At 43.5% G+C, this 24,418-nt stretch overlaps 1 protein-coding gene across 1 annotated transcript in view; it reads left to right on the top strand.

Annotated features, from left to right (window-relative positions):
• Positions 1–500: 500 nt before the first annotated feature.
• Slc9a9 (solute carrier family 9 member A9) overlaps positions 501–24,418 on the top strand; it is a 548,379-nt gene continuing 524,461 nt past the window's right edge. The window contains exons 1-2 of the mRNA XM_050157298.1: positions 501–833; positions 16,731–16,933. Of these exons, the coding sequence (XP_050013255.1) occupies positions 659–833; positions 16,731–16,933 (378 nt within the window). The 5' untranslated portion in view covers positions 501–658. The remainder of the gene's footprint in view (positions 834–16,730; positions 16,934–24,418) is intronic.

The following is a 24,418-nucleotide window of genomic DNA, read 5'->3' as shown; positions in this document are numbered from 1 at the left end:
AACATATTCAAATAGATATGGGCCTAGACTTTTCTTTTTGATTATTCTAGTTGAAGGTCTACACGATGGCGAACAGTTATAAAAAGCCAGGGAATCACATACCGGATCTGTGCTTCTCAATTTAAGAAATAGTCCCGTGAAGTCATATCTGTCAACCCTTATCACGTGGTAGAATCTGGTGGGGAAGGAGAAACCTGAGTGGATGAAGGCAGGGGTCTGCACTTGCCCTTTTGAATGTGGAAAATATTGATGTGGTGAATTGAACTGTTTTATTACTAATCTACAATTTGCCGGTTGTACAGCCTTAGATATCACACTGGAGACAGGAGGGACGTAGAGTCCACATATCAGCATCCTGCTTTTAGACCTGACCTCTGTGGAAGATCTCCTCCCAGAATGAATCATCCACAGACAGAATCTTCGATGATGAAAGCACCCTCTGGAGTTTGAAAAGAGACGAGGCTGCTTTAAGAGAGAAACAGGAAGTTGTAACTAGAAGCCCTCTGAATGCTAAGCCATCTGAATGCTTGTGAAGTAGCAACAAAGTAGCAGCGTTTATTCTGAAATTCTGTGGCGGCCAGTCTGTCCTAGGCGAACCTCTTCAAAGTGCTCACCCCTCATCCAGGGATTTCTCTGAGCATCACGTTCTGGGAGTGGAATGGCGGGGCAGCTTCGGCTTACGTCAGGGAAGCATGAAGATCATTTTCAACACCAGGGAGCGGTGGAGCTGCTTGCCTTTAATTTTTTGCTCATCCTTACCATTCTAACCATCTGGCTATTTAAAAATCACCGATTCCGCTTCCTACATGAGACTGGAGGCGCGATGGTGTACGGTGAGTGTGCAAACGGTGGGATTGATGTGAAACTTGTTGCCCGGGCGTAATTAGAGACTTGTGCTCAGATGGCAAAGTACCGACAAGTGAGGAGAAGATGCTGACTGAAGTGTCATTAGCCTGACGGGAGGTGCAGCGATGTTATGAATGCTAGCCTCTTTCTAGAGAAGCGGCAGAAATTCGCCTGCTCTCAGAGTGGCTGCCACAGCCCCGTTCTGAGGCAGCATCAGGCGATCTGTTGACAGCTGCAGTCCTTTGTCATGCAGGGAGTCATGGGGCACCAGTCCTGAGAGTGGGATGTGGTAGCGATGCTGCTGCCATAGAGCAGCCTCTTCCTCAGGTAGCCAGCTGGAGGAGCATGCAAAGTTAACCCAATAGCTTCAGGATCCCTGGAGGAAACCGCTCTCCCTCCCAACTATCTTCAAGAAGAAATACTTGTAGAAGCAGATCCCACCCCGTTACAGGAATAATTGTGTCAAATCCTGTTTCATCATATGAACAGTCTTAGCTTCTGGTAATAAATGTGTTAAACTAAGAGTTAAACCAAGATTTTCCTCTGCAGTACTGCAAGACTTTCCATCTCTTAGCCTGAGTTCTTCTGATCTTGTTTATAATCCTTGTTTGTGTTCTCACACACTTTCTCCTGCTTCTGCTTTTTTTTTTTTTCTTTTAGACAGGGTCTCACTCTGTAGCCAAGGCTGGCCTGGAACTTACTAGGCTGGCCTCGCACTCAGAGTGATTCTCCTGCCTCAGCCTCCTGAGTATTGGAAAAATAGGTATAAGTAACCACAACCTGCCTTTTTAAACCACAGGGGAAAGTGATAGTTTATGGTTTAACCTCCCAAGGTGATGTTCTTTCTGTGCAAGTACCACATCATTCATCCTTTGTAGAAAGTTTAGTAAAATGTGATTATGTAGTCTATGCAGACTAGACTGGATTCTCTAGTTTTTTTTTTTTTTTTAAGGTAAGATACTAGGCACGAGCAGTGAACTGGTACCAAGACAACCACCACACTACAAACTAGCCTCACTACCGTTATCCCACCTAGGAAAAATAACAGTCAAGGGGATGCCAAAACACACAGTGAAGAACAGACTTTTTGGCTTTCCCTCATTTCAGAAGTCTCGAGGTCCTTTCATATGTCTGAGGTCCAGGGAACAAGATGAGTGCACGTTCCATGTGCTAAGCATGTAACGTCCTGATGTTAAGCATGTTCAGCCATGGAGTGGAGCATGAGATGTCCTGTCCTTAACTAGATCCCCTGTGAGATACTTGAGCTGTGGGACAGACATTCAAGGCCAAGCAGACCAGTTCATTATCAGGCAGCCAATTTAGAGCAGAGCTAAGTTCCTTTGCACTGAGAGTCGCACAGCACACAGCAAAACTTTTCTGGCTGGGGGTTGAACTCAGAAATTAATATCGATCAAAGTTAACATTATATCTGCCCCAAACAGAAGGGCACGGTGCTTTCAGAGGCAGAGCCCCAGGCATGAGTCATTCATCCTCTCTTTCTCTATAATCAATTTACCAGGATCTTTCTCTGTCTTGGGTAATAAATAATCAAAAAGATACAGGATGTAATCTGAGAAGCCAGAAACAATGTGATCCTTAGCAGCATCTCCAAGGGTTGTGCATATCTTCGTGATCCGTCACAGATTTAAGAATAAGTCCTTCTTGGAGGAACGATTACTCCACACAGCCTGAAACTGGATTGAATTAAAATTATTGTTATCAGTAGTTATAAAATTGTTACCAATTTCCTTCTCTATGGTAGGGATATTGTTTTATCAAGGTAGTTAAATCAGTTTTGCTGATTTAATTTTTGATTAAATTTTAGCTGATAGGCAGGCATGGAGGTCCTCCCCAAGCTGAAGAGCCAGGTGTCATGGTCATTGCCATGTGTTCTCACACATTTCAAGCTGGTTGATAGGGTTCTTGTTCATTTTCCAGGCTAGGCTCTGAAACTAATTCATCAGGATGGCCTCCACACTCCTCTTCTAGGATAATCAAAACGCTGTACCTGAAGTGGTCCGTGCTTTCTGTCAGGGGTGTAATGAAATAGCCATACACTGGGAAAAGAGGAACTCTGAATAGTAAGCGGGAGAGAACTTACTATTGCATTGGTTTCCCAGTCTTTGTAAATGAATATTGAATTCATACAGTGGAAAGGGACCTCAGCAGACAGAATCGTCATTTTACAGAGGAAGTGGGAAATATGGAGGTCATGGTATTGGTTTGGTGTCGAGCTAGGGTTCTTCACAGCTTTCAACTAAGGATGCTGAGACAGTAATAATTAAATTTCTTTAGTGATATTTTGAGTGAGAGTGTGAGTTAGTGAGAGAGAGAGAGAGAGAGAGAGAGAGAGAGAGAGAGAGAGAGAGAGTTGGGAGTGGGTGGGTGATAGAGACATTCAAAAGAGCAAGCACCAAATATATGCCCCTGTCGTAAACACTTTAAGAATTGGCCATAGCATCTCTTTCCAGCAGGTCTGACAAACTGAGATTCCAGGGTCAACCCTTTCTCCATCTGAGGATGGAGGATGTTGTTTCTACAGTAGACTGGCGAGAGGTATAATGGGGACCAATGGAAAAGGAAGACAAACTTAGAAGTTTGAATTGTCTTGTTTTATGAAGGCAGACACCTTACAGTGGACCGCAGCAGCTCGCATCCTGCAACAGGCTTGCTGCCTTAAAGTAGACTTGCAACAATTGTCTCTACCCCTCAGGTTTGCCACAAAGTGCCTTGGAGAGTGGTCTTTTTCCTCGGGCTTATCAGTGAATTAGGCTAGCAGCCCCTACTTTTCTGGTTACCTCATCTTGCCATCATCGACTGCTTGCACTGAGTGCCATTTGCCCCCAAATTGAGACAGGGATTTTCTTCAAGGCACCACAGTCCCTGTATTCCCTCACCCCAGTCCACTACCTGTCTCTCTGCAGGCGCTCTGGTGAGCTGTGCTAAATGTCCCTTAGAAGATTTAATAGATGTTGCTACATTTAATCAGTGTACTTGGGAATCCAATTAAAACAATTTCTCGGGATCAGAGGCTTACAAAATGAGCAGTTAGAGATAATTGCGGGGCAAGGTGACCAAGCGGAATGTTGAACGCTTCTTTCATAATTATTGTTAGGAACAATTTCCAAGTTGTTAACCATAAAATATCATATGCGGGGCTGTAGGGGCCAAGAAGTTTCCTCTGTGCTGACTGGAAATAAAACTGAAGATATAAATACAAGTAATTGCTTATATAAAAAAAAAGGTCTTCTCTCATTATTATGGGTCATGGGATGCTTTTAAAAATTAGCAGCGTCATTGTAGCAATATTTGCTTCACCAGGCATAGTGGAGGGTGATTTTCGTCCATGACATCCTATGGCTCTGGTTATTTCAAAATGGAACAATAAGCAACAGTAATAATCATTTAAACTGGACTAAAAGCCAGGATGAGCGTTAATGGTCAAAATATTGATTGACGGCAGCTGAAACACTTAGTGCTGCTTAGTCGGGGCCTGGAGTCATCTCCTCGATGTTCATAAAAAAGCACTGGCTCCTTGGTCCCAGATAGCATTAAGGCATCCATTGTGTCTCCCTGGAGGCTGCAGGACATTTGCGATGCCATACCTTTGAGAGTTGGGATTTAAGATTAGGGACAGAACAATTTAAATATCTTAGAGTTCTATCTTTGGTTTTACAGTCATCCAATTAGAGACTGTCCTGAACCCATGTAGAAATTTGTTCATCATTTAGGAGGAACCAAGGAAATTCCAAGCCTCTATGCTTAAACTTTTGAGTTCATTAAAAGCTGTGTCATATTCGAATGCTTTTCAATCCTTTAAGAGTATTCTTAGATAAAGTTTAATAAAACAATTTAATTTAACCAACAGTTTTTTTTTTCAGGTTTAAAGAAACAATAATCACAAAACTGTCTTTCCCCAGACCTTGTATAGAAATAGGTTGCACCCCAGTCCGTCTCAGAGGTTCCAGGATGAAACTGTATTGCTAGACGTGATGTGTCTCCACCTTACCGGTCCACTTTTGCTCTGACCCAGCTCAGCCTGTGCCCCTGACAGACTGACCCACTTTCCCCTCTGCCCTGCCTGAGTGGTCCTCTTCGGGCACTTAGCCTGTTGAAAGCCGGCAAACTCTGTAGAGAAAGAAGTCATTGCTCTCTTTGAGGTTGCTGCTTTTAAGGCTGAATTTTTTTCTTTCTCTCTCAGTAGTGGGATGTATTGTTCTGTTATGTGACTTAATTTCTGGTCTGATTTTTCTCATCTGTGAAATGAGGAGGAAATGAATTCCTTTCTAACTTCAAAATTTCTCCAAACTTTAGGCCCAGGCAGACATTAGTCAGTCAGACATCTTGGAGTTACTTCCATTAAATCCAGTAACTTTCTCTGTGGAATCAAATAAGCAATCATGAGATCTGGTCCTTTCTCCTAGACACGATTTTACTTAGTAGCACTGATATATCACTCTTTGTTCATCCAGGCCTGCTTTGATTTTCAAATTGGGTGTTTAGTAAATCTTACTGAATTTCTATTGACATCCCTCTACCGGAGCCCTTCACGGTGGCCGTGGGCATCTCTGTAAGTTCCTTTCTCACCAAACCAGAGTGGCTCTGCCTTGACCTAAAGGATCTGCAGGGCAAGTAGTTAAGATTGAGAGTCTTCCTTGTGCTATAAAAAGCTTGATTTAGGTGCTTCAGAGATCTGTCCAAGGTCTTCCACATGGTGGCTAAATCAAATAAGTAGAGGAACTGAATCAGAGATTTTTTTTTCTGCATAAGATGTTACATTGGGGCATAGTGGTATACACCTGCAGTCCTAGCACTTGGGAGGCAGAGGCAGGAGGATGAACACGAACTCTATTTCAGATCATGCTGATTTGCATAGTAAGCTATAGACCAGTGAAGGCTGTGCGTTAGACTCTGCTTCAAAAAGCAGACGAGAGAGAGGTTTTTTTCTTTTCTTTTCTTTCTTTCTTTTTTTTTTTTTTTTTAAAGTGAAGTAACTTTTGTATTCTAAATAAGGCTGTATATTGTGTTGAGGTCCTGACCTTTTGGGAACTGTACAGCTTTCGTCTGGCTGCCCTAGTGCCCCTTCATTGCTCCTCTCAGGCCTGAAAAGGCTACCGCCAGTGCACACTGAGAGAGGGGGTTTAAGACTCAAGCTATTTATGAGCTATTATCTAGAGTCTAATTGAACTAAACTCATGATTCATGACAGGGAATATTAACATTTGACAACTCAAAAAGTTGATATATAATAAAAACTAGCTAAAAGCAAAAGAATATATAAAGTGCAATTTTTACAGCTGTAAGGACTTTACACATATTAACACCATTTAATCCTCACCATTGTCATTTGTAGATAGGGAAACTGGGACAACGGAGAATCAAGGAACTTGTCCGATGTCACACAAGTACTAAAAGTCAGGTGTGGGACTCAAAGCTTACCATGTGGCTTCTAGGTATCAAGTGTGTGTGCACACATGTGTGCTCACTCAAACGTTCATGAGCACACAAATACGCATAAAGAAAAGATTATTGCTTTCATGTTACAGATGAGGAATCCAATACTCGGAGCCACTGAGTGACTGGTAATTGCAAGGCTGTGTTTCATACTCAGGACAATGACACCAGTGTTCTTCCTGCCTCAAGCGTTCACTCAAGAGTAGCTACTGTGGTGTACAAAGGGTTTATTCTGCTCCAAGCAATGGTACCTGTGCTGGATAGTTAAATGTTAGTTTGACACAAGCTAAAGGCATCTGAGAGAAGGGAACCTCAAATCAGAAAATTTCTCCTTAAGATCAGGCTGCAGGCAAGCCTGCAGGGCATTATCTTAGTTAGTGACTGATGGGGAGGGCCCAGCCCATTGTGGGTGGTGCTAAACTTGGGCAGGTTGGTCCTGGATTCCACTGAACCTCATAGAAGTGGGAAGTACACTTGAATGCATTGGCACAGGAGACCACTTCCTAAATATAACCCAGTAGCACAGACACTGAGAGCGACATTTGATCAATGGGACCTCCTGGATCTGAGAAGCTTCAGTAAAGCAAAGGACACAGTCAACAAGATAAAACGTCAGCCTACAGAATGGGAAAAGATCTTCACCAACCCCACATTGGACAGAGGGCTGATCTCCAAATTCTACAAAGAACTCAAGAAATTGGTCATCAAAAGAATAAATAATCCAATAAAAAAGTGGGATACAGACCTAAACAGAGCAGAGAACTCTCAACAGATGAATTTAAAATGGCTGAAAGACACTTAAGGAAAAGCTCAACATCCTTAGCCATCAGAGAAATGCAAATGAAAACAACTCTAAGATTCCATCTTACGCCGGCAAGAATGGCCAAGATAAAAAACACTGACGACAGCTTATGCTGAAGAGGATATAGGGTAAAGGGAACACTCCTCTATTGTTGATGGGAGTGCAAACTGGTACAGCTGCTTTGGAAATAAGTATGCTGATTTCTCAGAAAATTAGGAAACGACCTGCCTCAAGACCCAACAATACCACTTTTTGGGTATATATCCAAAGGACATGTCCTCAATTTTGCTCATAGCAGCATCATTTGTCATAGCCAGAACCTGGAAACAACCTAAATTCCCCTCAACTGAAGAGTGGATAAAGAAGATGTGGTATATTTACACAATAGAGTACTATACAGTGGGAAAAAATAATGACATCTTGAAATTTGCAGGCAAATGGATCTAGAAAGCATCATATTGAGTGAGGTAACTCAGGCCCAGAAAGACAAATATAATATGTACTTACTTACAAGTGGCTTTTAGACATAAAGTAAAGAAAAAATAGCCTACAATTCACAATCCCAGAGAACCTAGACAACAAAGATGACCCTAAGAGAGACATACTTGGATCTAATGTACATGGGAAGTAGAAAAAGACAAGATCTCCTGAGTAAATTGGGAGCATGGGGACCATGGAAGAGGATATAAGAGCAGAGGGGAGGAAAAGAGGGGAGCAGAGAAAAACACATAGTTCAACAAAAACAATAATAATAAAAAAAAAACCAGGCTGAACAAGCCATAGGAACTAAGCCAGTTAGCAGCACCCCTCCATGGCCTGTGCTTCAGCTCCTACCTCCAGGTTCCTGCTCTGTTTGAATTCCTGTCCTGGCTTCCTTCAATGATGAATAGCAATATGAAAATGTAAGCCAAATAAATCCCAGCCCCCAAGTTGCTTTGGGCATAGTGTTTCACCACAGCAATGGAATGCCTATGGAAGTACCTTTAGAAATCTGCAAAATAAAATCTAAAGAAGTCAAAGAATTAGAAAATGTACAAGCTACACAGAGTTGGCGGGAACACTTTTAAATATCTGTAGTCTCGGATCTGGGTCATCACTGTGTTCTTATCAGAGTTTGACCATCCAGGCAATGGGGAATTGTTTCGGACAGGAGCAGTTCAGTTCCTTTGTTAACCGAAGCCTCAGAAATGGTAGTGTCCAGAACAAAACGCCTAATGTAACCCAGTGGATGCAATACTGTGATATCATATTCATGCTAAGTACCTGGAGCTGAAGTATCCCAGGGAAAGTGATATGGCTGCCTGGAAACACCTGCTCACACCCTGGGGAAGCTACCCTGCGAATTGTCTCATTTAGATTTTAAATCCCTGTGGATTGCAGAATGTGTGTGATGGACACTTCGTATAGCTTGACAAACAAGAGTGGATTTGTGAATCATAAAAAAATGGACTTTTGCCATGTGTGATTTGGACTGAATTTAATTGTTGGAAGAGTCTGGAGGATGATAGCTTTATTCTTAGGGGTCTCAGAACTCTGAAAGCTTTATGCTGAGTTGACACCGTTGATCTTGGTAGAATTCCAAGGCTTTAGTCCTACTGACTATTGATGGGAACTACTGTCTCTACTGTCATATACATTGCTTCTAATAGCCTGGGTCCAGCATTGATTCGTCAGCTAAAGAACAGTGACCCAAAGCAGATGGATATGATCAAACACTCTGGGCTGTATCCAGCAGTCTTGTCTACCATCTTCTAGGTGGCTTCCGTGTATTTACTCTAGTGTTTCACTAGGAAAGGAATTAAACAGGGAGTTGCTAGCTTCATTTTTCTACCACCTTTTCCACCCCATTAGGGTGAAAACCATCTATCTTCCTTCTAGGGAGCCCCTGTCACTGTCCACAACATGATGCTACTAGGAGGAAAATGACAGACAACAGTATCTCTGTGTAACACTATAAAGGAAGAAACCATTGCTTATCCATTACATATCTAGTCAGACACTCTTGTCTACAGTTCTGCCGACAACTTCTTAGGGATCATAAGGAAGGATGTTGGTTCCAAAAAGCTGGTGCTGGAAGTAGCTTCCAGAGAAAAGTAATCTATAGTACGTGTTAGAAATCCAAAACCCAGTGAAATGTGTGTGTGTTGTGTCACAAATGTGTATGTTGTGTGTTTTGTATGCACACACATGTATGCATGGAATATTGAGTATGATCTAAAGTGTACCAATGGTGGGTGATGGACATGAAGAATCTTACACTGGAGAGAACACGATGGTTAGACTTGTGCCATCTTCCATGGGACTCTTCCACACAATGGTAAACATCTTGAAACTGTCCCAAGGTGGACAGCTTCACGGATGGCTCTCCATCTTGGTGTATATGGGGGTGGTCAGGCTGGCAGGTAGCACACTCTAGTCCTGAAATCTTTATGAAACGGTTTTCTCCACCAGGGCAAATTTATAGTGAGAAGTGTAAAACAATAAATTGTGTCCCTTTTAGCAACACCTACACTCAACTTTTAAATTTAGAAGGTTGGTGCAGGCGGGCAGGGAAAAAGACAAAAGCCTTAAATAACCAGCGGCATTGTATATATAGGTATTTTACTTTCCTTTTCATCCTGACTAAACTAAGGTCTAAAGCAAATCACTAAACACATACTTGTTGGGGAATGCATTTGGACATCGGCATCCAAATCTTCGTCACCTCTTTTGACCAGTGTGAGTACCAAGACTTTGACAAGGTGAAGAGAGAATGGATAACTATAAAATAAGAAGTTAAAAGTATCGGAGATGAAGTTAAACTCCAATACCTGTAAACATTCACCACTTGACTTTCTTAGACTCTCTTGCTCTTTCCTTCACTGACACCTTTGTTAGTCATCCCACCTGCCTGATTGTCCAGTCTGCACTGTGGTCCCTCATCTACACACGCTTCTCCATGACAGCTGTGTGTCTCCTCTTCTCCACAGACTGAAGTCGTGTGCATCCTTAAAGTCCTTGGAGAGGACCGGACTAGCTGATCTTTCCTTTAGATTTTCTGGAGCTTGACATGTTAGTATTGGTTTTTCAAGACAGGGTTTCTCTGTAGCTTTGGAACCTGTCATGGAACTAACTTTAATAGACCAGACTGGCCTCAAACTCACGGGGATCCGCCTGCCTCTGCCTCCCAAGTACTGGGATTAAAGGTGTGCGCCACCACAGTCTGGCTTCTTATTATTTTTTAATAGAGTTTTAAGACAGGTTCAGGGCTGAGGATGCACCTTAATATCAATGCTTGCCTGAAGAGTACAGGACCTGGGTTCTGTTCAGCAACAAGTGACAGAAACCCTGTCCTCTGACTTCCCTCTTCTCCTCTCCTCTCCTCACCTCCCCGGCAGGGCCCCTTCACTTGTTATTTGATGAAATAAGGTCATATAGACATTCTAGAGCTACTAGTCTGCAAGAGGAAAAAGAAGGCCTGGATCCAAGGATCAAGTCAATTAACCCTGAGCACGTGGCTGTGTGGGGAGGGATGGGCAGTTAAAAAAGAACAGGGCATCCTGTGTGTGTGGTATGTATGTTTGCAATATCAGCTACTGGGTAGGGGCTGGCATCATGAATTTGAGACCCTGTCACAAAACAAACAAATAGGACTTTGCTACGTGAAGGTAGAGAGAGTTAGCAAGCATTGGTTTTTTACCGGACATAACAGGTCGAGATACTTAGGGATTCACCTACTTAGTTTAGAGAAGGGGCAAGGCCATCACTCAATACTTGGAGGATCAACTCCAGAACCCAGCTGTCCTGCAATCTTCTTGTAGTATCTGCATGTGCATGCCGCTTCCAAGATCTTATGAACTCCATGCAGCATGTGAGTGGATGCTTTGTAGTAGCCCATAATACTCACACCACAGCTGGACTAGCTGTGCCCTTCGTCTCCAAGGAAGAACCAATCCTACAAAACCAAGTCCCATGGGAGCTGGAGTTGTGCTGAGCCCTGTCTGGGGCACTATGCATGACCATGTGAACACAGAAGAGACTGGGATATGTCTGTATTTTAAAGACCATTCTTCCATCTGCTGCCATTTATGATTTGTAGACGTATTAAGGTCCCGTGTATATTTCTCTAAGCAAAGCCCTGTCAGAGAGACATTTCCGTACCATATTGAACAACTGTCAGCAGGATGCAGAGGGCTTGGCTGTGGGATGAGGTTTTATAGTGAGACACTTACAGTGCCTTATTCTTAGAGGACATTAGCATGGCGGGATTGTGTGGAGGAAAAGGCCAGTAGACTGCTGGCCTATGCTAATGTTTTGCGGGATAAGAACATTTTGTGTTCATTTTTTCCCCCCAGCTTTCACAAGCCTCAGAACATCTTACATGTCTGTGACAACCAAGTAGAACAAGGTGGACTATGAACTTAAGAGAATCTAAAGGACAAGGCTGGTATTTCTGAATCCTCCTTGATGGGAGTGGTCCTGAAGCTCTTTCTGTCTGCCCCCCCCCCATTCTCTGGTTGTTTGTTTGATACAGAGTCTTCTATAGCCTAGTCTTGCCTTAAACTCTTGATTTCCCTGCCTCCACCTCTCTAGTGCAGAGATAACAGGTGTGTGCAACTGCACACCACTCCCTCTCTCCCTTCTCCATGCTCTGACATAGAATAGCTGCCTACCAGACATCTGTTCGATGACAGCTGTACAGAAAGCCCTTAAGGACGGGGACATCATAGCATTCGTTGAGGTGTTCATTCTCTGTGGCACTTTAAAATCCCTGGGACTGGCGGACTACATAGCAGATCCTTTCCTTCTTGACATCAAGGGAGTTTGTGCACTGGAAAAACTCCAACTCCAACTCTGCCTGAAGGATTTGTCTTTCCTGAAGGAAAGGAGATAAATCGCAGCACAGTGCCTCTGCCTTAAATGGTCTCATTGTGTACTTACTGGAGGTCTTGGGCAAAGAAACACTGGATCATGTGGGCTTGCACGGGACTGGCTTCTAATGCCCTGTAGATCACACTAGGTGAGCAGAACTCAGGGAGGGAGAACTGTGTACCGGGCTCCGACAGAGCATTTGTTTGCCAAGGTGAGGCCAAGCTGCTTTTTCAGGTCCTGGGTACTCTGGGAATAAAGCTCTGTAAGGGGAAGTGTGACTCCGAGGGAGGTCAGAGTCCTCTCCCCCCTAGGTGTTCAGACATTCAGACTTCAAGAAGCAGTCGGGTGGTGGTGGCGGTAGGTGCACGATTTTAATCCCAGCACTTGAGAGGCAGAGGCAGGCGGAACTCTATGAGTTCAAGGCTAGCCTAGTCTGCAAAGCGAGCTCCAAGACAGGCTCCAAAAGTACACAGAGAAACCCTGTCTTGAAAAACAAACAAACAAACAAGCAAACAAACAAAAAATTTAAAAAGTAAAAGAAAAAACAAAAAGAATCCCCCGAGGCTTCTTAATTAGAGACTGCCTGCAAAGGTGACGTGGGTCTCAGATGTGGCTGTGAACATGTGCTCTAGGAGGTGATCCCTTAAAGAGGCAGGATAGCTCCTTATTTGTCTGATTGTCTTGGTTTCCAATGGACATGGTGCTTTTGTGGTTTGCAGCTATGGTGGCCAGTCTTCTCTTCATCTGTAATACTGTGACGGGCACTTCCTTTATCCTGTCCTTTGTGTGGATAGGAAAACAATTCCTTCTCCTCAGAATTTTCTTCCTCTCCGCAGCCCTCCTGTCTCTCATCTCCCGCGCAATCTCGCCAGTCCAGCCTCCCGCGCGATTTCGCCAGTCCAGCGCATGCGCCAGCTCACCGCTCCAGCTTTGTGTCCACACAGGCCCAGAGCACTAAGTCGGCCTGTGAAAAACCGTGGGAGGCTGCGTTGGGAGCGCCTGGTCTCTGACAAGCAAGGATTGTCCAGCTGCTGTTCCTGCAGCATGGGTGTGCTAGCCATGTCGTCTCTGGAAACAGCCAAGATTTGATTCCTCTGAACCCTTGGGGTTTGGTGGTTTGGCGCAAACTAGGGCCAGAACCGTTTGGCTCGTATTTTAAGTTGGCGTCTCTAAGAAGTAAGTGCTGGAAGAGATTAGCTCTAGAAAAGAATTTACTCTGAGAAGCTCCTTTGACAGAAAATGGGGAGGGGTGCGAGAGCTCTGGGATAGCTGTCTGTCTTTGATGTTGGAGAAAGGAAAGGAAAAGAGGTTGTAAGGGGGTCTTTAGCATATACTACAGTTCTAAGAACGGGTTGCCAAAGTTACAGGGCGATTGCACCCATGGATGGCCTTCAGAAGGGTTCCTGGCTCCTTGCCTTAGCAAACCTGCTGGGCTCGGGCATTGGCTGTACACGGGGTATAGGATGCCTCAGCATGAACGCTCTGATAGATCCTGGGCACCGATGCTAAGTCCATGCCGACTGCCCTCTCAGGAGAACCGCAATTGCGCGACTATTTACATCTGCTTATTTCTGACTGCAAATGCCTCTGCTTACTTCAGGGTGTTTCTTCTCCAAGTCTGAGACCCAAGATGGCACAGGACTATCTAGGTTTGGAGGCCTTATGTGAACTTAACCACGTCAACAAGTAGGCATTTGCTATTGTGGCAAAAACTTGCTTTCTGTTTTTGGGAACTGACTATGGGCAGGACACTTTTTGTTCATTTCTTGTTATCTCATTGAGAGCATTTCTCAAAACTAGGTAGCTTACTCGGAGGTTTGGAAGGACATTAATTCGGGTTCTTTCCATTCAGACCCCTGCAGATTGTTTTGTGCTTCCTTTAGTGTTATGTCGTGGACTAACTTTTAGGAGAGAAGTTGATTAAGTGAAGTTCTTCCACAGGCACCTAAATAGCATGAGGCATGGGAGATGTATCCTCTGCCCCCTTATGGGTGGTTAAATTGTAAGCATTCAGTACCATGCCTGGAAGGTGTCCACTGTTCTATGGACTGATAAGACATCGTTGCCGTGGTGAAATAGCCAAGAATACAGCAAAGGCAGGGTTTATTTGGGTTCGTGGTTTCAGAGACTTCAGTCTTTGGCCCCTTGGTCCCATCTCTGTGGTCTGTGGTGAGGAAGAAGATCATGGAAGTAGGAGCACAATGCCTGGAGCTCTTACTTCATGGCAGAAGCAGAGAGAGACAGAAGGAGCTGAGATAAGGTATGGTTTTAGGGAATTTCCCCAGTGACCTTGATCCAATCATGCCTTGATAATTGAACCCAGCAGCTAAGGACAAACTTTCAACATATGAACCTTTTGGGGGACCCTTTTTATCTAAACCATAACACTTAAGTGTCTTTTCTTGTTCATGAAGATTGTATGCAGTATTTTTATTATGGGAGTAAGTTAAAGATATGAAGCAAAGATAAGTGAGACTTTTAAATTCATCAAAGACATTTGCTAATTTGTTTTTTCTTATCCCTAGTCAGTTCTCCACATTGCTGCCCAAGTGATAATTCTTATATAAAATCTAATTATTTTACCATCTTGCCTATAATCTTTCACTAATTCTCATTAGGACTGAACTGAAAGTCTTAGCATATCCGAGTTGCCTTTTGATCTCCTCTCTTGCTCCTCTTTCCCTCCCGTCCCTTCCCCTCTCTTCTTCCTCATATATCCTTCCTACACTACCAGTGATTTGCTAAAAGTATCAGGTCTCCTAAGTCCCTTTGTAATGGTACACTGTCCTAATGAGGTTATCACTAGCGATTGTGAACACAGAAACTATTTATATAACAGGTTTCTCTCATAGCAGCCCAACACAAGTGCTCCTGGCTAGCACTGCACACAGACACACTCCTGGTTTCTCAGGGACCCAGGTTCCTTCTGACCGGTAACACTGTCTGTCTTTAGGATCTTCGATTTCTCTCCATTCAGCCCATAAGGGAGGGAAAGAAGAGAGAAAATTCACTATATTCTTTGCCTCATCCTAGAAGTGAAACCCAACACTTTTGCTTACTTGCTATTGATGAGAACAGGCCAGAGACAAAGCAGCCAGGAAAACAGGCCCTGGCTGAGCAAGTACCTCCTCCCAACAGTTGTGCTGGAGAGAGTTTAGCTCCAGATGCACTTTCTACTGAACTGTGATTCCCATGGCTACCCAGATGTGCAGCCCAGATCCCACTCACTGTCTGATCAGCTCATGGAGATAAGACGTGAGCTTCAGCTTCTCCTGGGACTCTGCATTATTTAGTGCCTCTCTCGACAACAGCGCTCTTCCCAGCTGCCCCGGCACATGCTCTGCTGCGTTAGTTTTTCTACCTATGGATCTTCAACTCATACAAATCAAAGCTCAGCCAGGCCCGAAACTATGTTTTTTTATATAAGACCTATAGATTGTGCGGGACAAAATATCTAATGCCAAATATCTCACTGGAAAAATGGAATGTTGAGCTTGGTAAGGTAGTGGATGCGGCAGTCTCAACCCTCAGGAAACAGAGATCTGGAATTCAAGGCTACCCGTGGCTACATAGTGAGACGGAGGCCAGCCTAGACTACACATGACCCTGTCTGAAAACAGAAAAAAAATAAGACCAAAAGAAAAAAAATGTTACTAGATTATAGTCTTCTATAATTTAGCAAGAGGCAAGAGTTCCAAAAATTGAGGTTCAAAGAATAAAGTTGGGTGATTTCTCTGAAAACACACACGTCAATCCAAATTTTAAATCAAGAGCTGTTTTGAGCCTCTAAAGCTTTTTTGTCCGTTTTAAAAATAAATTTGTATTTTAAAAGTTTGTGACAATCTTATGTCCTAATAGATTTCAGAATCTTACAAGTCAAGGATTGTCCCCTTGTATAAAGGGTGCTATGACATGAGAACCCTTGTGATATGGGCAAGCCAAACTTAAATTGGCGATTGTTCGAAAGGTTGCGGAAAGTTACCTTATTGCCTGGCAGGAGGTACATAATTTGTAGCTGGAGAGGAAGTTCCTTGATCCAGTGGCTTGGAGACGTCACTCAGGAACCTAAGTCCATCTGTACCTTGGACCTGTGTCCTTGGACTAAACCCTCTTCTGGTTGGTACCAGATACCTGCTATTAAAAATGGAGAAGTTATTGCTTTCTTATGCCCAGGAAGAACACAAGATCACCTCTCCCACTAGACCTGATAAATAAAGCAATCATGACAGTGAGAAGGGGCGGTTCTCCACAAGACAGACCTTCTCTAGGGAATCCATCTTCTGAGTAAACTGGATTCTTAGAGCTGGACCGTGGTGGTACACGCCTTTAATCCTAGCACTCGGGAGGCAGAGGCAGGCAGATCTCTGTGAGTTTGGGGCCAGCCTGGTCTACAAGTGATAGTTCCAGGACAGGCTCTAAAGCTACAGAGAAACCCTGTCTCAAGAAACCAAAAAAAAAAAAAAAAAAAAAAAAAAAAAAAAAGAGTTCATTCAAAATATTGATTACAGAGTAAAGGTTCTCTTGAATACTTTGAATGGATAGGAGAGGTGAGTACCTCCTCTCCAAAACTGGGGAAAAAATGGGAATATATTAGGATTATTCAGGCAATAGTGTCCATGATTTATTCTAATAACATATCCCAATGAGTTAGTATCTGTGAGTGAACAATTTTCAAACCAAACAATGGCCCCAGGTTCGAAATCAAGCATTTGGGTCATTCAATTACGGAAGACTTAGATCGCCTTCTTCCAGGACAATGATTTGTTTTTTGTTTTAGGTCTCATAATGGGATTAATTTTACGATATGCCACAGCACCAACCGATATTGAGAGTGGAACCGTCTACGAGTGTGGGAAATTGTCATTTAGCCCGTCAACTCTGCTAGTCAACATCACGGACCAAGTCTACGAATATAAGTACAAGAGAGAAATCAGCCGACATAACATCAGTCCCCACCAAGGCAACGCCATACTGGAGAAGGTAAGGGCGCTGTGTGCTCATGTAGCCTGGCTATCCATAATTGATAGACATAAGCTTCTCTATGTGAGGTATGTATCTACACTCCTGTCCTTTCCAACACTGTAACACTGGGGCATCGACCACATAAACACACTTGTCAGTAGTTTTCCTAAAATTTGGGGAAAGATTTTAATATACTTCTCTGCCAAGCCAGAGCTGTATTTAATTTTGAAGATAAAATCTTTCAGCCATTTCTTCTTTCTTGAGTTGTATTCCAGTGTTTGTGTGTGTGCTGTTAGTGGTCGTACATGTTACCAGCTGGCTATTTGGTTCAAATATCTCCAGGTCAAAGAGGAAATAGAGACGAATGAAAATGTTCTCGTTTGTGAACTTTGGTCCAGAATGGCTTTGGCTGCCGAGAGAAGGCACTGGCTGCTGGTGAGCGCTTATAACACATTGGCCTAGAGTCTGCCCAAGAGCTCTTCACCATGGTAGTTTTAACTAAGGGATTTTAGGTTAAAAACTGCAAAATGATTCATATTTTTTTTTAGTTTTTTTGAGACAGGGTTTCTCTGTAGCTTTGGAGCCTGTCCTGGCACTAGCTCTTGTAGACCAGGCTGGCCTCGAACTCACAGAGATCCGCCTGCCTCTGCCTCCCCAGTGCTGGGATTAAAGGCGTGCGCCATCACCGCCCTGCAAAATGATTCATATTTTAAAAACTAATTACAGGCTTGGGATGTAGTTCAGTGATAGGGCACCTGTCTGGCATGTGTGAAGTTCTGGGCTTGGTTCATCCAGCAAAACACACACACACACACACACACACACACACACACACACACACAGAGAGAGAGAGAGAGAGAGAGAGAGAGAGAGAGAGAGGTTATACTGTCCATTTGTGACCACTTAGCTGCTTTGGCCACTAGCAAGAGACCTTGGTCTTACTGCAGACACTCAAGATGAGGAATCAGCTTCAACCATCCTTTTTGACCTTGTGTGTCCAACATCACCCTTGAGATGGTGAGATCCTGTTGCCAACGAATGAGTGTGGTAGGAATCTGAAGCTTGTAGGAATTACTTCAGAGTCTTTGGGTCAGAGGTGAGCACTCTCTGGTGGGATAGTAAGGCATTTTTATCACTTTTATCCCATACAGACTTAATTTTCTTATTCAAACATAGTTCCAGGCTATAGAAGAGCATTCCTTTAATCCCAGTGCTTGGGAAGCAGGAGTAGGTGGGTCTTAGAGTTTGAGGCCAGCCTATTCTGAACAGTGAGTTTTGGGACAGCCAAGGCTACACACAGAAACTCTGTTTCAAAAAACAAACAAAAAACCCCCCAAAATGAAAAACAAACAAACAACAACAACTACAACAAAACCCAAAAATGAAACAAAACAGAATAAGAACAAAAACATACATTTGGGGCAAAAGGGCTGGAGTCAGTGATTAAGGGTGCTTGATGCTCTTACAGAGGACCCAAGTTTGATTGCTAATTATATCACACACACACACACACACACACACACACACAATTTTCCTGGTTTTGAGAGACTTAGAGAAGGGGAGATTGGTTTTCTGTTTTTTTCCCTTTCAAAATGACCGATTTACAGTCTTTTTGTCATTTTTCTTCATTATCTTCCACTAGTATATTTCTATATTAAGTGTGTGATAGGACTTGTTAGGACTCAGGAAAGTCAAATCATGTTAAATAAAATTACACCTAACTAGTGAAGCAGGTCTGAGTGCACAGCAAGGACACTTCCGTGATAAATGGGGCATCTTCCAGGATTCATGTTTTGAATGATCTCAGTCATATGATTCTCTTCATCCACAAGGAAATAGAAAATTGTTTATCAAAAAAATTTTATATAGCTTGTTTACAATACATGATATTAATTTTAAAACATATTTCAGTTTTATGTGTTTATTTATTGTGAGTCCAGGTCTCTGTGTGTACCCTAATGTTTCCTGGAGCTCTCTGTGTAGCCCAGGCTACCTTTGAATTCCCTTAGGCTCCCTAGCGCTAGGCTGACAGGCATGTACCAGAACACCTGGCCACTTTTACATTTGGCATTTCCTGGATCTAAATTACTTCTCTCCTTCTGCTCCTACCCAATTTTGTCTGTATTTCTACACAGCAGTACTCCAGACAGGTTGATTCTCCAAGGATGCTGGAATTATTCCTGTTGCCATAGCGATTTTGTTCTCTAGCAGGACTGCCCATAAATACCTGGCCAGAAATTTTGGCACTGTGTTGTGATACAGTAATTTCTTTATCAGCAGCCACAATCAAGTGTTTGCTTTTGAATATTTAAGGCAAGAGATGAAAATATTTCTTTCAGTGGTCAGATTAGAAGCTGTGCTTCTAGGGTATTTCCTTGATGTTGACTCCTGGATACACTGCTAAGCCAGGAGACTTTGAGTCAAGGTCAGCATTTGTTGCTTTAAGGGCCTAGGTTCTGTAGTCAGTGGCCCTGTGCCTAGTACAAATACTCCCATTTCTGCTGGGGGAAGAACAAGACATCTTCCAGAATCCTTGCTGAATTAGGTGACTTCAAGGGGACTGGATTTTGTTCTTAAATAATTGGAGTGTGACTGACTTCATATTTGTTGCTCATGTGACATTATGACCAGATCCTGGGTCTGTAGAAATGTACAGCTGTTGGCTTGGCTCCCTCTTGACTTCCCTACTGTATGCATCCATTTATATCAATCAGCTCCTTTCTATAACACATATCATATATGTCATTTCCCATAGGTTCATTTAAATTACTGTAGTTTCCAACTTCATTTTAAAAAATATTTTAAAAATCTATCTATTTTATTTTATATGAGTGTTTTGCTTGCATGTATGCATGTGCATCACATGAGTGCCTTCTGTTAGCAGAGGTCAGAAGAGGGTGTTGTATCCTCTGGAACTGGAGTTTTGATAGTTGTGGGCTGCCATATGGGTTCTGGGGACTGAACTTGGTCCTCTGCAAGAGCAACAAACTGTGCTTGTCCACTGATCAATCTCCTTACTTCTCTAAACTTTGTTTTTAAATGCTACATAAAAACATAAAATTGTATGTATCAATGGGGTATCATGTGGCGTTTTCAGATACATACACATTGTAGAATACACTTAAATAACTCTAAACATGACCATCCTCTCAAACACAATTTCTTTAAGCTAGAAACAATCATAATCCCGTTCCTAGTTTGTAAACTGTGCAGTATATTACTGTTATTAGTAACCATTTTTCCGAATGAGCAAAAACACAACAGTCTTTTAAAGACTCTGTTATTATTACTATTTTAAATTGTGTGGTTGTGGATCTGGATGTGAGTGCAAGTACCCTTGGAAGTTACAGATCAGAGGTGCTGGATGCCCCTAAAGGTAGAGTTAGAGCTATGAGCCACCCAATGTGGGTGCTAGGACTCACACTTTTGTCTTCTGCAAGAACAGTGGTGCTCTTAACCACTGAGTCATCCCCAGTCCTGTCCTAGTGACTTAGTGCCTATGATAATCTGTGCCAACTGTCAGCTTCAGAGCATCTGGAATCACCTGGGGTATGAGCGTCTAGGCCGGTGCTTCTCAACCTGTGAGTTCCGATCCCATTGGTAAACCTCAATCTTCACAAATATTTACATTACAATACATAGCAGTAGCAAAATTACAGTTATGAAGGAGCAACAAAATTAACTTTATGGCTAAAGGTCACCACAACTTGAACTGTATTAAAGGTTGCAACACCAGGAAGGTTGAGAACCAGTGCTCTAGGCATCCCCTGAGGGATGATGTAATCCTTGAGTCTGACTCTGAGGGGCTGATTACATTAATTGAGATGGAAAAACCCATCCTACAAGTAGTTGGCCCCATTCCTGGTCTTGGGTCCCAGACGACATAGAAAGGGAAAAAGAGAGCTGATCACCCATGCTGTTGAATTCTTGGCTGTGGATACGAGAGCCGTTGCTTCCAGCTCCCGCAGGTGTGACTTCCCCGTGTGATGGGACTGTGCCCTTGAATAAGTCACTTCACCTTTAAATGACCTTTTATCAAGGTATTCTATCATAGCAAAGGGGAAAAGAAACTAAGACAGCTCCCACTGATCAACCTCTCTCTGTCCTTCCCCACCCCCTACTCATCCCAGGCTTTTCTCACTTCTACCCTCTCTTGTATTGTATGAGATCAACTCTTCTTCTGAGACTTGTCTAAGATTGTTTGAGTTTAGATGAGATGTACAGAAAGCTCCAGCTTTTACACCTTATCGTTCTCACTGCTCCCGCTCTTCCGACCTGCTGTTGTCACTGTAATGCCACCCTGCCGACATCTCTGTCATTCTCACTGCCTCCAACAACGGTGCTGCATTGGTACCGCAACATCTGGATGCTTACTTAGTATTCGCCAAGGTTAGTAATCTGTGAGGCTGGTTTCTTCACGTACTCAACATCTGTTGGAAGAGATAGACCACACACTAGATAGTGAACTCTGCATGGACAGAGACAGAGACCCTGCCTCTTAATGACCAGTGTATCCTTAAAGCCTGCCATGGTGCCTCGTGCTAAATGACTATCTGCTAAGTGCATAAAGAAATGGAAAATTTGAATAAACTTTGCAAACTTGCCAATATGTACGCATCTGAAGAAAGATGCAGGGTTTGAAAATTACCATCCTGAATTTGATAAACTTCTGGTGTCCTGGATGCTCAATGTTTTAAATTTTTCAGTTATCCCCTCATGTTAGTTGTGCATATGCAGATAATAAAATTAGTGTCTACAGAGATTACGTGATGGGCCAGAATCCAGTGCCAGTGGGAAGAAACCACACTGAGATTCATAGCACTTGATCCTGAGTCGTGACAGCTTATTGCTCCCACACACTGGCCAGGCTCTCCAAAAGCCCAGAGAGAAGAGACTGAGGCCCAGGGAATTTCAGCTCCAAAGGCGGGAGGAGGTGGGCAGTTCAGAAGTTCCACATAGTGGGGTGCAGAAGCCACCACAGGGCCCCACTGAATCGCCTTTTTTGGGCATGTATTACAATGAGTAGTCAGACTTTGTATCTACATTTAGGATTTGACGGTCAATTTTACTCTCAGAAGAGTGGAGTGTGAAGCTTGGATGAAATGCCAAGGATTTGGGGAGAGGGAGGAATCCCTGTGCCGTGCCACACCAACACCTCTCGGAAAGTTTTATATGCGCACGGGCATTTCTGGGATGGCTAGGGGCTGGTGGCGCTTGGAAACTGACACAGCTCAGTGCCCTCACACACGCCTTCCAATAGGGAAGTAGAAAGCTGGAAAATTGAGAGCTACTGGCATTTACAGCAGCAGCGGTATGCTGTGTGCTTATGCCGCACGTAAGCTTCAGGAAATACCATATGCTAAACCTGTTCTATTCGTGCTCAACACAGGTAAAAACGTAGGACAGAAAATGAGTGTTTGACTTAAGAGACAGGTGAAAACGGTGCTGCCCGTGTTATGAGTCGAAGTGCACTCAAGGCTGCCGGCTGCACCTGTCCTGTGCTGCTCTGTAACCACCCATTTGGTTCGCAACACCACTTGCCAAAGTTGTTCTGTGGATCCTAGGTATATTAATTTTAACCTGTTGGGGCCAACATTATGTTATATAATGGTTTTACAAATGTTAACTTGTTAAGTAACATTTAGAACTAACGATTTCTGACATTCATGTAAATAGGAAGTTTAATTTTTTTTCCTGGGTGGTGGTGGTGCACACCTTTAATCCCAGAACTCAGGAGACAGAGGCAGGTGGATCTCTGTGAATTCGAGGCCAGCCTGGTCTACAAAGTGAGATCCAGGACAGTCAGGGTTGTTACATAGGAAAACCCTGTATCAAATAAACAAACAAACAAAAAGTAAAGTAAAAAATAATACAAAAAAAAAAAAAAAAAAAACTATCCAAGCATCAGGGCTGGAGATGTAGTTTGGTGAGAAAGAGCTTGCCAAGGATGTGGTGGTCCCAAGTGTGATTCTTGGTACCAGCCAAAGAAACAACAGCCCTTGTCTATTTAGTATCAATGACCTGAGTCCCCACAGTGATGCTTCTGAAATAGACATGATTTCCAGGAGGGTATGAGGAAGCCAGGGGAAAACAGCACCTGAGCAACACAGAGTCAGCAAGGGCAGGTGCCAAAGGGAGGGTTGTACCGGGATCCCCAGGCGCTCACAAGGGGCTGGTGTCCTGCTGTGTAGGGCGGACAGGAAGGCTTACAAGGAAGCACCTGATGGATGGATTCTGAATGCAGTCATGTGGGAGGGTGGGGTGAGGGAGGGAAGACATTCCAGGCAGAGAGGGGCATGGTATGCAAGGGGGAATAGGAATAAATATTTCAGGAAAGGAAACATTTCTGATTTGGGGGAGTATGAAAGACTGGAAGGCAGGAGTGGAAATGAGGGCAGATCTCAATGTCGGAAGCCTCTGAACAAACACCAGGTTGTGTGGTTCACTCTTGTTCAGAGTCAGCAGAGAAGGGGAGGTTAACAAAGGCAGAGGGTTGCTTAGGCTGCAGCAGGCAGGAAATAAAGCAAAAGCAGAGACATCACTTGGGTGGTAACCCAGGGACAGGTGGACAGGTAGGGGTCCAAAGAATTGGGCACAGGGAGTGGGGGTGGGGGAAGCTACACGGTGCTCTCTGGTGAGCTCACAGAAAGGAGGGGTGGGATCTACATGGTGTTCCCTGGTGAGCTCACAGAAAGGAGGGGTGGGGAGAATGAAGAAAGGGCTGCGAGGAGCTGGGTTACAGGGAAACTCAGGATGACGGAAAGTAGTGACTTCATCAATGTGTTGATCCCATTATCACACTCGCGTGTATTAGCACATTACATATTTACATTGCCGAGCTGGGAGGGTGAGTGGCGCATTTGACTGGAATGTCATGGAGATCTAGTATGTATTGAAAAAGTTGTCAGCACACTTAAATTTATCGTTCTTATCCCCCCACAAATCACATGACTACAGTGTATCGACAAAGGAAACTCGGGGTGAAATTTGCTAAGTCTTCCCTTCCTGTTTGAAAAGTGACACTATCAGTTGGTTAAGGGAAGTGGCTTTAGGGTGCTGAGCTATAATGTTTTATTGTTTCAAAAAGGAGAATCTGGGCCTCTCCCAGTAGGCCACAGAACATGAGTAACAACAAGATCGTGGTTCTTAAGGATGTTTTAAAGAAACTTACGGACACGGCTGACTGAACGGCTTTAACCTGGTTGTTCTCATTAAGTGGATCACTTAAATGTCTGTTTTTCTCACTGTCCAAATTTTCCTTCTGATTCTTACATTTATCTGTGAACTTTCTGGTTTTTCGCTCTGCACAGAGACCAGGGCCCGAGCTCTTCTGAAAACAGAACATTTTAACCAGGGAAAGCGGCTGGACCAGGAGACAAATCTGTGCAGTTAATGCTAGCGCACTCCTGGGAAAGACGAAGAAAAGCTGGGGTACAGTCTCCTGTGCAGTTTCCCTAGGCATGCTGGGAGGGAGCGAGCCTCTGGGTGATTAATCAGCATCAG

The sequence above is a fragment of the Alexandromys fortis genome, unplaced genomic scaffold (assembly GCF_014885135.2).
Source record: "Alexandromys fortis isolate MF-2015 unplaced genomic scaffold, M_Fortis_MF-2015_v1.1 scaffold_85, whole genome shotgun sequence".
In the NCBI taxonomy this organism is placed as follows: Eukaryota; Metazoa; Chordata; class Mammalia; order Rodentia; family Cricetidae; genus Alexandromys; species Alexandromys fortis.
Note: the sequence above shows the minus strand (reverse complement) of the source record. Positions and strands in the feature narration are given on the sequence as shown.